At 48.2% G+C, this 13,241-nt stretch overlaps 1 protein-coding gene across 1 annotated transcript in view; it reads right to left on the bottom strand.

Annotated features, from left to right (window-relative positions):
* PLXNB3 (plexin B3) overlaps positions 1 to 13,241 on the bottom strand; it is a 374,309-nt gene that overhangs the window by 69,077 nt on the left and 291,991 nt on the right. The window contains exons 11-12 of the mRNA XM_078664580.1: positions 2,291 to 2,402; positions 1,491 to 1,619 (exon numbers count right to left, since the gene is read on the bottom strand). Coding sequence (XP_078520706.1) covers positions 1,491 to 1,619; positions 2,291 to 2,402 — 241 coding nt within the window. The remainder of the gene's footprint in view (positions 1 to 1,490; positions 1,620 to 2,290; positions 2,403 to 13,241) is intronic.

The following is a 13,241-nucleotide window of genomic DNA, read 5'->3' as shown; positions in this document are numbered from 1 at the left end:
TGCAGTTTTCTTGGCGGCGCGGATCAGCTGGTGGTGCTTCCGGGTGGCCAGCTTGAAGGTGGTCCTGTTGTCTGGTGTAGGATCCCTTTTCCAGACTTTCTCGAGGGCTCGGCAGTTCTTCTTGGAGCTCTTGAGTTCGTCGGTGAACCACGGGGCTTTCTTGCTGCCGGGTCGGGTCCTCATCGGGGCGAGCTCGTCTGCGCAGATGCTGATCCACTTCGAGAGGTTGTCGGCGGCCTGGCTGGGGTTCGCTGAGCTGGCAGGAGCGTGCTGGCTCAGGGAGGTGGCGAGCTGGTCTGCTGTGATCTTGTTCCAGCTTCTGCGGGCTGCCTGTTGCTGGTGGTGGTGGGTCGTTGTTCTCTTGAAGGTGAAGTGGACGCAGCTGTGGTCCGTCCATTGCAGCTCTGTGGCGTGGCAGAAGTCGATGTCTGTGCTGGAGGTGAAGACTGCGTCGAGTGTGTGTCCGGCGAGGTGGGTGGGGGTGGACACCAGCTGCTTGAGTCCAAGATTGGCGAGGTTGTCGAGCAGGGTGCTGGTGCTGGTGGCTCAGTCTCTCAACAACGTGTTTTATTCTGTTGGCGATGGGGCAAGAATAAAAAAGAAGGATGGTGCATATCTAGAAGGGCTACTGTTCTATGGCACCTACTTTAAAAACGTGGGTGTTCAACATGTTTCAGCCCCATCGGTCCCCAGGCGGGTCAGTGGGCTTTCTTCAGGACCTGTGTAGCGCATGTTACCAAGTTTATGGTGTGTTTAGGTAAGGTTTTGCACTTACCCTTCTTCTCAGCTGTTATGGGTCTATAGTACCTATAGCTTAAAATTATAACTCATGTCACAAGCAGTGGAACACAAACAGGGGGCGGAGCCGAAGTACCCATAGGTTTAGTGTGCGGCCAGGGGATGATTCGCGAGGGGAAGAGCTCTCTTGTGAAGTTGAGAGGTTACCCGGTAGTGGTCCTCTGAAAAACTAAGCTTTGCAGAAGAGCAAACTGAATGTCACAGCACAGTTCTGATGAGCACTGACTCCAGCCCAGCCCAGCCATTGTACAAATAACTTGAGAGGGACACAGAGACCCATCAGACAACCTGAAGACTGTCTCACACAATACAACCCTAATTCATCTCCCAACATTCACCAGTTCACCGGCTTTCAGAACAAACTGTTCTCTTTCTGGTACTACCCCAACAACCAGTGAACACTTTTCTCTGTAACAATCACCATATGAAATGCTATCAGCGTAGTTATGTCTCACTGTGCTCTACGTCACGTTCATAATTTCACGCGCTGTAAAAACAACCAGACCTCAATCGAAAACCAAAGTGAGCACTGTGCACCACTCAAACAAGAGCAGGATCTGCATTTGTGATAGACGGTGAAGCTCCAGGGAATCTTGTTGACCAGCATTTCACAGCACATCCGGAGCTAGACAGCTATCACAGCAGTTCGATGGGGACAAGGCAGCCACACCTCCAAGGAAGCAGTTACAGACCTGTAGTAAGTTGAGGTTCTTTCCCAGCAGATCCAGTTCTCGCTCGATGCCCACCGGGAACAGCTGGGAGCCCTGGATCCCCTGCACTCTGGGGCAGGCATCGGGCCCCGAGAGCTTCTCGTCTGGCTGCTGGAGAGAAATGGGACAGCACTGGTAAAAGCCATGTGATAGAAGCGAGAGCACGTTCTGCTGGATACTGCTCTTCATTGGCTAACCCCAAACACCCGCTGTCTCATATGGGATATTTCTGAGATTCACAAGCGGCATCTCCTGCAAAGCAAGGTGTGTGAATCTATCAAGTATCCCACGCCCCAGAATGGAGAGCCCATCAGACATTAGTCCAGAACTGGGGACCGAAGAAGGCTCGTGACAGCAGAACATGAATAGAGTCAACACCAGGCTGAATGCAGAGTGTGATGCAGGGACATGATTGGTTGCACATGTATTGCACACCGCAACATTCACGATTCCATGCATGCGTGCACACAATCCCACAGGGACAAACACTGTAGCTCTCACAGTGACACCGTGCTAGAAGGTTCACTGCGTACATGGCCTTACAGAGTGGCACACATCCTCACATACTCCACCACCAAGCTCTGTGTAGTGACTAGCAGGCTCACAGATTAGCACACACACAGCAACACACAGACCCAGTCATTCGTAACACCACATACCGTGTAGCACATGCAGCCAGCTGATAGTGCAGGCAGCCCCACAAGGAATAGCCCACACTGCCCACCACACAGTCCCACAGGACAGCATACACCGTGCCTGTAGCTTGAACTAGGCAGACTTACAAATGAACTGTAGATGAGAGCTCCTTCTCCGCTGCATGTGTCTGTGGGGGTGCAGGTGTACTGTGCCACACACCAGTGGCAGATCCAGGGGCTGCTGACACAACTGCGACACCTAGCAAGAAAATACACAGGCGGAGTGAGAAGGTTATTGAGCGGGGTTCCCAACACTCGCTTGGTTTCCTCTATATAAATACCACATACATACGCACATACATTTAAATACCACATACATGCATACTGTAAGGAAAGGGCTCCTTTCTATGATCACCCCCAAAGTCTTAAACTGAATGCTCTGATTTTTCGACTCCGAGTGCAGCGAGGCCTGCTAACCAGACCTCAGTGCCAGGTTAACAATCCTTTACAAAATCTACCCTAACAAAGGCCTACTGAGCCCTACGGCGGGGGCCTGTATATTATTCAGTAGGGCATGCACTTTAATATTTATTAACAGTAAAACCCCTGAATAATTGTTTTTACTGTGGAAAGGTTAGTAGCCCCATTGGCAAATGCAGCGTTGCGGGCTGACAATTCAGCCCTGGTAACTTCTGAGCGGGACTACTAGAGTTGGCACGTCAATGTATCAAATTAATCGAGACATTAAACCCAACTTGAATGCCCAAGTCAAATTCAATGTCACTTTTAAGGTACAGCAACAATAGACAGCTGTGACACTCTGTTGTCTAGTTTATCTGGTGGCGATTTGCAGTTGATGGCCACCAGACAGCTGGCTGCCCTCCTGGCAGTAGTATGAACGACTCCTCAGCACAGGAACAACAGAAGTCTGCTGCAGGGGGAGGTGTTACCTCCCCCTCGCAGGAACCCACACAGAGTGTTGCCCAAATGGCGAGCTTCAAAAGAGATGCCGCCTTTGATGGGCAAATGGCAACCACACTCAAGAGGGCCTCCCCCTTTGTTCAGGTAGACGGGCTGGTGGCGGGAACAGAGAGAGGAAAACAGTTGCCAAACAATTTGTTTCCATGGGTGTGTAGTCCACAAGTGGCCACACCCCTAGGGTGAGCTACCAAGCTCTACGCACCGAGAGAAGTGTTTGGACATCTTGGAAGGGGCCAGAATAGTGCACTCTGGGATAGTTAGTTGCCACACATAGCCGGAAGTCGTAACAAGGCAGGAGGGACCTAGGTATCCCATTGGCTAGTGACGGCAACATCTCCCCAGGGCACTTTCTGGGCATAAATATGGCACCCCAAGCACCCTGAACCTCCAATGACATCTGGACTGGACAAAGAACCGAAGGACTGCCCTGCTGACCCCTGTACCTAGCAAGAAAGGCTGCACCAACTGCTGGACAGCACCTGCTACTCCTTGGCCTAGGGCAGAGAGGACTGTGCCTGTGGTGCCCCGCTCATGGAAAAGTTGCTTAGGGGGCCCAGACAGAAAGGGTGATCTCCAAGAGTCAGTCTGTTGAGTCCCTGGTCCAGCATTCATGCCGTAAAAGCTGAAGTAGCCCCTTCTGCCTAGTCAGTCGCCATTTCCACTGACTCGCAGCTGCTGCCAACATGCACCTAGGGCCACCCCATAGCTATCACAATTTGCACCAATGGCAACCGGACCTTGGAGAGTCATCAAAGGGCTGATTGGTTCCCAAAGAAAGGCATTAGCCAGTGCCAAAGGACTCCGCTGAACCTGCTGTGACCAGAGACCAGTAGCCCAGTCGCCGCTGAACTTCCATTGGCTAGAAAAGGGCTTAGAGGGACAGCGACTTCTGTGGCCAAAGTCACCCCACCTCAACGTGGACAGAGGAATAACCCCCGTCAACTGCACAGCACCCAGAGCATCCTTCAGCACCCTCAGCAACTGGACTGGAGACTGCTTTGATGACCAGGTAACTGTCCAAATACTCCTTGCTGCCCCCCCCTCCCCCCGACTTTCTTCCCGTCAGAATTAGTTGCCCAATCTGGACCGGAGTAATCAAATACAACTCTTTAAAACTCTTTAAAACTTTTCAAAAGTTTACAAACTTTACGGTTAACAGGACTTGTTTGCAGTTGGGACTAAAAAGCTGTGATACACGTTTTATTAAAAAAATGTATATCTCCTGAACTCTCTGGTGATTTTGCTCACCTTGGTGTTAAATAATTCAGGAAAATATTATCTATTTTTATAAAATGGTGCCAGATTTGTTTAGTATTGTGTAACTTTCTTACTTTCTTGTTTGGTACGTCTAAATGTTTTACTCTAGTTCCTTTGTCTAAGCCTTGCTGCTCGAAGCCACAGCGGCCCAGGGTTGAGCTGGATGTTCTACAAAGGAGCCTGACTGGACCCGAGCCGGTTTTGTGATTGTATTACACTGTGAGGTCACACAACCACACCCTATAATACATCACAATTCACTGACACACAGTCACAGGTGACACCAACAAACACCATATTCCGGTGCATCTCACAATACAGTACGGTCAGTATAAAAGAAATATTACTTGTTTATTTTTTATTTTTATTATAGCTCTGTTGTCTTCACGCAGTGCACATTTGCAGAGAGCAGCAAGCACAGGGTAGATGAAATCGCCCAAATATCTAGCTATCTTGCATGAACAGCAGGGCACAGTGTGTAGATTTATCCAAAATGGCTAAATCAACGTGTGTGTCTGCCTTACAAGCGGAAGCCAAAATGTTACCAGAACCCTAAATTAACTTGCAAGTCCACACAATCAACAGCACAATGTGTGTGTTTGAAATCTTCGAAGCATCCAGCAGGTCTGGTATGCCACAGGACACAGGTTTTACACTTTTGCTTACTTTGACGGGTTCGACACTGCTCCCATGCTGCATTTCTGTCATTTAGCAGCACTTTAAAGCATTATTGTGGAATGGGAAATGAATACAAGCCGACATGCTCGTGAGGGTAGAGAAGTAGTGTTCTATGGTGTCAGACCCCATCCAGGAAGACAAGGGGCAAGCAGCAGTAACTGGGCCACAACCGTGGGGGTCGAGGCCTTTTTAATACTACTGTCTTGAGGCCTACTCTACCATGGTTATGTAAACTGGGTCAAGTACCATCCTTACAAAACGTTACTTTAACCGCATGCGTGCGGCGGCTTTTCCCACTGTATGCGGCGTTGTTTTAAAAATGCGCGTTACATGACGAGCTCAGCTCGTCATCAGCGTGCGAGCGGCGCAACTCATGACGAGCTGAGCTCGTCATGAGCGGGAAGGGGTTAAGTAACAGCAAGGGTGAGCTTTGACAGGCTTCCCAGGGGGGTTAGTGTGGGGGTTACTCAGGCTCAAGAATCAATACCACCCCCTGCAGTTCAGTAAGATCGATGTCCAGCCCAGTGCCTCTCTTTGTAGAAAAGACAAGTACTTTATGTGAGAAAGTGGCTCTGTATATACTGTTCCCAAATAGGTACAGTGTGCACAGAGTCCACAGACCCCAGAGGTTTGGCAGAGGCTAAAGTTAGATATAACCTTACTCTCTAAAGTGGTAGCTTGGTCGAGCAGTAAGGCAGTATCACAGGACAGTGTAAAGCATTTGTTGTACACACTCGGTCAACAAAAGGTTTCACACACTCAAGAACTGAACTCTAGGCCAATGGTTGGTATGTAAATTATATATACTGGTTTTATTTTAGAACCAACAATCGGTATCAAAATATACTTTCTCAGATTGAGTTACTTTTAGATAAATACTTTCAATTGACAATAGACTTTGGAATAGGATAGTTAAAGTTGTTGCCATAGGCAACACAATTTCAAACACAATAACACACAAAGCTCAATGGGAATTTCTAAAAGAAGGCAATAGATTACTTCTAGGATTACTTTTCTAACTGCTGGACTGGATCCTAGATTCAGTCCTGGGACAAGTACTGTAAACAGTTGAGCAAAATCGATTAAGTCACAGTAGTGATTTTTAAGCAATATTTTGGTATTTTAAAAGTTGACAGAAGAAATTTCACAGAAAAACAGTCAATGATTTCCTAAGGAAGAAATTCACTTAGCAGGTAAGTGGGGTTATGGTTACTCTTTCTAACTCCGGGATGGATCCTAGATCCAGCACTGGTGCACCACCTGTAAACAGTTGAAGGTTTGTGTTTTTGTTATACAGGCGATTTTTAACGAATATTTGTAAGTTTGCAAAATCGACACTTAGAAACTTTTTCAGCAAAAACCAGGCAATGTTATCCTATGGCAGGAAATTCAAATTGCAGGTAAAGTATGTTCCATCCCTCACTCACAAGTAGGGTATCTTGGCGCCTAGGGCAGTCTAGGGATTCATCCTTCAGATTGGACTACAGCGATATTCCCGCACCTCTGGGGAGTTTGCTGAGTGCGCAACACCAACCCTTGGCTGCACAGTAGTCCATGAGTACTCTACGGAGTAACCCCTCATCAGAAAAAAACAACAATGGGTCTTGAAGTCACATGTTTCTGTTTGTTTCGCAGATGGAGGAGGTGTATTCTAGGTCGGCTTCTATGGAACCGGTTTGGGTCGGTACCCCTTTTATGTGTCCTGGACAGGCCAACTGCCAGCCCTGACCTCTGTCTGCAAGATACTCTGCCCAGCAGGACGGACAGTTTCCAACAGTAGCGCCCACCACAGAAGTACAAAGAGGTGAGGGCAGGCTTCACCCAGTCTTTTACGGCTTCTCCTCACAGAGATTTAGAAGAACAACACAAACCTGTGCCCCTTCAAAGGACTCCTCCCCTAAAAACAGATACTGCAGGCCTTACCCCACGCTGCCTGCCACATAACGATAATGACGACCGGGTGATGGATGGAATGCTTGGAGTAATCCCAGCCACTGGCAATCGCCCAGGTCCCCATCTCTATCATTTTCCTCCCACCATGCCATTTGAGTTTGGACCCAGATATATGAACATTAGTTTTTATTCTGCGGCAGCAGGAACAGCCCAGACTGATCTTGTAGGCCGGGTCCTCCCTGAATTGTAGCATAAGCAACCCAAGACTGTGTTTTCCCTGATTAGTGCTTATCTGCCGGGTATAGCATGGTTCCAGTGGCACAGTGTGCACAGAGCCCTTGTCTGGGCATAGCTATCCCATTTAGGAAGTCAATTGCAACATCAATTTGATGGATGGAATCCGTGAATTAATCTCAGCCACTGGCAATCACTTGGGCCAGATCCCAGTACGTCGTTTTTCACCCACCATGCCATCTCAATCTGTATCCAGCCATATACAGATTCACTTGATCCTGCTTCAATAGGAACAGTCCAGCTTGAACTGCTAGTTGGAAGGAGGAAAGCCAATTGCTCATTGTGCGTTGTCTGTTGGTAAGCTCTTTACCTGCCCATAGCTCAGATGAAGGTTTCCTTGAAAAAGTGATACTACTTCGAAGTAATTTCAGCGGATTCCTCAGGGACCCGTGAGGATGTTCCATAGCCATGGACCTTGTACATCATGGCCCAGTCCAGGTGGTTTACTTATCAGTATTTTGTTTGGTGGCTGGGATGGCACACGGTTCAACGTACTCTACAAACTCCACACCGTCAAGAACACCGCAGCCAAACTCATTCTCCGCATCCCACGACAAAACCACATCACCCAGCACCTACGAAACCTCCACTAGCTCCCCGTCGAAAAAAGAGTAACCTTCAAGTTGTTCACACACATCTACAAAACCCTCCACAACACCAGACCCCAATACCTCAACAAAAGAAACTCCTTTTACACCCCCAAAAGAAACCTCCACTCTGCTGATCTCGCCCTGGCTGAATCCCCCGCATCCACAGAGCCAGAACAGGAGGCAGATCCTTCTCCTACAGCACAGCCAAGACCTGGAACAAACTCCCCCTCAACATCAGACGAAGCCCGACACTGCAAGCCTTCAGGAAGAGCCTCAAGACCGGGCTCTTTGACTGAACCGGAGCTGAACCCCCCCCCTCCCTCCAGCACCTTGAGACCCTCACGGGTGAGTAGTCCACTCTACAAATCCCCGATTGATTGGTTTGGGTGCAGTGAGGTGCCAGGTGAGTGGAACGTAGTCCAGGACTCTGTTCCATAACAGGCTGTGCACACTGAATAAGACCTAAACTTCATCCTACGTGCAATTGGGGACCAGCGGTGTTTTCAACACGGCTCGATGTTTTCATCGCTAGTTTTGAAAGAGGTGGTCCCGATGCTGTGGGAGTTTTTTTTAATCTTCTAGGCCTGTTACTTTGAAAAACATTTTGAAGCTTTCCACTAGCTACTTCAATGATATGGTCAGCGTAGAATTGCCTTTAAATCCTCGTCACTGCTCTGTCGTGTTCCATGTTGTGGATTTGCCATCGATATTAAGCCGCTGTGGGACTGGATTGACTCTGCCAGTGCACCGAGTTTCAGAATGGCAAGACCCATGCTGCAACACTTGCTGGTAGCTTTTGCACCTGGTTCTGGCCTTCCTATTTTGAGGAGTGTGATCATGTCCGACATCTTAGTGATGCTCAAGCAGAGCCTCACAATACTTTAGGTTGTGATCTTCAAATCTTCACAGTCATGAGATGCACCGGTTGTGGAAGGAGTTTCTTGGTAGGTTGTTCCTCTCTCACATCACCATGGTTCTCTACTGCCCTTTTTCACCGTGAGGCATCTCGGCGCTTGCCTTGGGAACCCGTCCTGGCTTTTCCCAGTGAGATAACTCGTACTGGGTATCCCCAAGGTGAAAGCCAGGCATCCCGCCGCGGGGGGGGGGGCGTTGTAGAGATTAAGCAAGCTTAATGCCCAGAGTTGCAGAGTGTGAACCCGTGATTCGAGTAGGCACCGAAGCGAGAATTATCGAGTCCGCTGACCCTGGTCCACGACCCTGCCGCGTCGGTAATTGAACCCTGGTCCCGGGCCGTTCTCTGCTTCAGGGTCTGCTTGCTCTAACCAGTGAGCCACACTTCTCCACAATGCCCTTCATTGCATGCGTGAGGGTTCCATGTCATGCTAAATTGCCAGACTATGATCAACAAATAATAGCCCACTTGTATTCTTATGTTTGATGATTTAATATAGTGTCCAACATGCAGGTCCAGCGCTTGACTCCTTGAAGGTGTTGGTAGAAACCCAGGCTGTCATGTTCTCCATCTATTCTCAATCCTACATATTACCAGGGATGTTCACCCACATGCTAAGACTGCTATTTTTAGGATTTATAGGGAGACAATTTTAAAAAGCATTGTCAGGTCCAGGAACCTCACAAAAGATTTGTCATAGGATGGTGTGCGGTGCAGCAGTGCTGGGGCCAAGGCCATGTTCAGGTTAAACTTGCAAAGAGCGACCATGAATTTACATTGTGTTTATTGTCCAGAACCATGATAAATGCCTGTTGATTAGTATCTACTCCAGCCATGAAGCCCCTATCCAATTTCTCTATTTCTTTAATCAAATATATGGTATCTCAGAGGGTGCAGGTTATTCTGCATACAGAGAAAGTGGTCTCTGGATTGGTCAATCCCAATGGCCAGCATTGGGGCTGCACAATCAGATCACAGGTGTCCATGGCGTGTTGGACGACCAAGCATTGATCAGCCCACTCTTTAGGATGATGTTACTGCACATCTGTTCTGCAGTTCTCTTAACCCCTTCGCCGCTCACGATATTTCCCCGCTGTGCTGGGGGGTGAGGGGGAGCGCGTACAGCGCCCCCATGCTCATGACGAGGTCAGCTCGTCATGAGCCACGGCGCTCTGGTGCTCATGACGAGCTGAGCTAGTCATGACCGCGTCCGTTCCAATGGAATGTTCATCACAGCAGGGGAATCAGCCCGGCGTGCGAGCGTTCCACGGAACGGGCGCGGCTCGTCATGAGCACCGGAGCACCGTCGCTCATGACGAGCTGAGCTCGTCATGAGCATCGAAGGAGTTAAGACTGTTTTGGTGTTTGCCAGGTTCTGACTTTTTGGATTCAAATCTATGAGCGAAATCCACTTGAACTTTGGGCTTCATAGATCAGTTCTATTTTTTGTTCCAAGATATGTTGTCAGCTCTTGCTGTTCCATAGATGCTGGTTTTTCCGATCATGTTGTATCGTGAAAAATGCACTTGTTAACAATAATGTATACGAGTCCTTTCATAACAAAGTATCACTAATTTCTTTTTTTCTGTGTTCATATGGTGGAGTTACCATTATGCATTCTTTTTTTCCAAGTCCTTTCCATCCCCTGTAACGGTGAGATCCTCAAACCCTGAGTAGTTGTCATGCTCACAACGTCAGGTGGTGTGGATGTGTTGTTTAGTCTTGGTTCCAGATTGCAGTTTTTTGCCACATATTCTTCAGAGTCTTAAGTGGCCCCTTTTTATAAATCTGGATGGTGGTATCTGTTTGCGGCTTGAAGCCCTCGCCACGGGTTAGAGTTTGAATAGGTGGTGGTGATAAATTGTTAAATTGTTCACCTTGATTCAGGAGGTCTTCCTCCCACAGCCTGCATTTTGTGCGTTTCGTTTGCGGTTCATAGCAAACTGGTGCCTCTGTGCTTTAACCCACTTGTTATTGGCGTTGGTTTAGAGGACTAAGCTCCTACGTGGTTTTCGGTGTTTATAGGACTAAGCTCCTACATGGTTTTCGGTGTTTATAGGACTAAGCTCCTACGTGGTTTTCGGTGTTTATAGGACTAAGCTCCTACGTGGTTTTCGGTGTTTATAGGACTAAGCTCCTACGTGGTTTTCGGTGTTTATTTTCTGCCTTGCTTCCTCTGTGCCCTTGTCTTCTGGTGGATGCCAGTTGGGTGGGTCTTGGCAAAGACGGTTGCCTGGTTCTCCACAGTTTACTGCTTCTGCCATTTTTAGTTTAGTAAAGAGCCCTTTCAAATTCTTCAGATTACAGGTATTCGCCTTCAGGACAATTGTGCCATTGCCTTACGATTTTCTGTATCTTTTGCCGCTGGGTGTTTTTTTCTGCTAGATCTAATCTATGTTCCCTTTGTTGATCTTCTCCTCCATTTGTTGTAAGGCATTCTTCAAATATTTGTATCCACATCTGGTATGAAGTGTAAAATATTATGCCGGTCTGAGTAACGTCTGTTTTGAAGCTTTCTTATGAGTAACTGAAGGTAGTTCTGCACTGGCGATCACTGATGCCATGTTTGTTCGGCCGAACGCTCTTGGGTTAGCCGATGAAACTGCTATCTAGGTTGAATTTCAGTATGAAGGTCTTGCCCAAATCCTTTTCCTAACACCAGATTCTGTTATATATTGTTGTGTTTACTTGATTCCACTGTGGCACGACAGAAGAGCAACCGAGTACAGCAAGGAGCCACCCACAGGGATGGGCCTTGTAAAACAGCCATGGTATCAACAGTTGGAGCTGACCCAGGAGCAACAGAGAGCAAAGCAATGAATGTGCAATATACAAAGGTATGACCCAAGCTGGTTATCCAGAGGAGGAACCAATCACAGAACATTCTTGGATGGGTTCACAGAAGAAGCGCAGAAGAGTGACACGTGGCCACAGAGGAGTGACACGTGGCCACAGAGGAGTGACACACGAGCACAGAGGAGTGACACACGAGCACAGAGGAGTGACACACGAGCGCAGAGGAGTGACACGAGCGCAGAGGAGTGACACACGAGCACAGAGGAGTGACACACGAGCACAGAGGAGTGACATGAGCACAGAGGAGTGACACACGAGCACAGAGGAGTGACACACGAGCACAGAGGAGTGACACACGAGCACAGAGGAGTGACACACGAGCACAGAGGAGTGACACACGAGCACAGAGGAGTGACACACGAGCACAGAGGAGTGACACATGAGCACAGAGGAGTGACACATGAGCACAGAAGAGTGACACATGAGCACAGAAGAGTGACACATGAGCACAGAAGAGTGACACATGAGCACAGAAGAGTGACACATGAGCACAGAAGAGTGACACATGAGCACAGAGGAGTGACACATGGGACAAGTCGCTCCAACCAGCTATGCTGTATAATCTGAGTGTTCAACCCAGGAAATTCAATGCAGCAACCCATAAGAGGGAGCAATACACAACCAGCAATGCCACAGTGAAGAAGCAAAGCGGTGCCAGCACAAGCCGTCAGCGTGCGTGACGAGAAGGAGCCAAGAGAGAAGGCGCCAGTGTTTATTCTGCAGACAGAATGGTAACAGGTTAGAAGAGGAGGGCGCAGGCCTGGTCCATGGAAAGTTGAAGGACTGTTGTGAAAAAGGCAGGAAGACGCCTATCCTGGTTCAGAGAGTGAAGACATCACATAATCATGCTCTTCATGTCCATGCTGGATGTCCTAGGAAGAGAGGCTAAGTAATGAGGGAGGAGGAAGTAGGTAGGAGGGACAAGGAGACAAACTACAACAGACATGGCACCTTGTAGCTCGGCTGTGCAGAAAAAGGGAGGGGGGAAGATCATGGATTCCACGGAGCAGGGTGGAGGCGGACGGACACCATCCCAGAGTCAGAATAGGATTTGCCTTTGGACCTAATAGCTTTGCCAAAGCAGAATTGGCCACAAAAAAAAGTGTGATGACGCAGCGGTGTTATTTTAGATACTTGTACAAGCACGACCACCTACCTATGCACCACCACACGTGCATGTGCCTAAGAAATGACCTGGCACAATGTTGATCTATTTACAGATCTGAGGTGGCGGACAATACGTGGATCAGTAAATAAAAAAAATGAAATTTGACTTTTCAAAGGTAGAGTTGCAGAACAGCTGACAGGCCCTCCAAAGATGTGTTTGGGCTGAGTAATCAGACTCAACTGTGCAAGAACACCAGGCAAGGGGAATCCTTCGGTGACCGGTTAGGCAGTCACCATCGGCTGGATTCACAAAGACACGTCCAAACTTTTGCTAATGGGACCGATATATGACACCAATCATCAATGCCTTTCTCGTCTATGTGTGATCCCAAAGTTACTCAGACCAGTACAGAGAGCTTCTTCTGTGCACATGGGTTTGCAGTGGTCATCTCTAATATATATATTTTTTACAGTCTTCATATAGTTGCACTTTTATTCTCAGGCATACACATCAGCTTCTGTGCAGGAC

The sequence above is a fragment of the Lissotriton helveticus genome, chromosome 10 (genome assembly GCF_964261635.1).
Source record: "Lissotriton helveticus chromosome 10, aLisHel1.1, whole genome shotgun sequence".
NCBI lineage: Eukaryota > Metazoa > Chordata > Amphibia > Caudata > Salamandridae > Lissotriton > Lissotriton helveticus.
The sequence above is the reverse complement of the archived record's forward strand: the minus strand, read 5'-3'. Positions and strand labels throughout refer to the sequence as shown.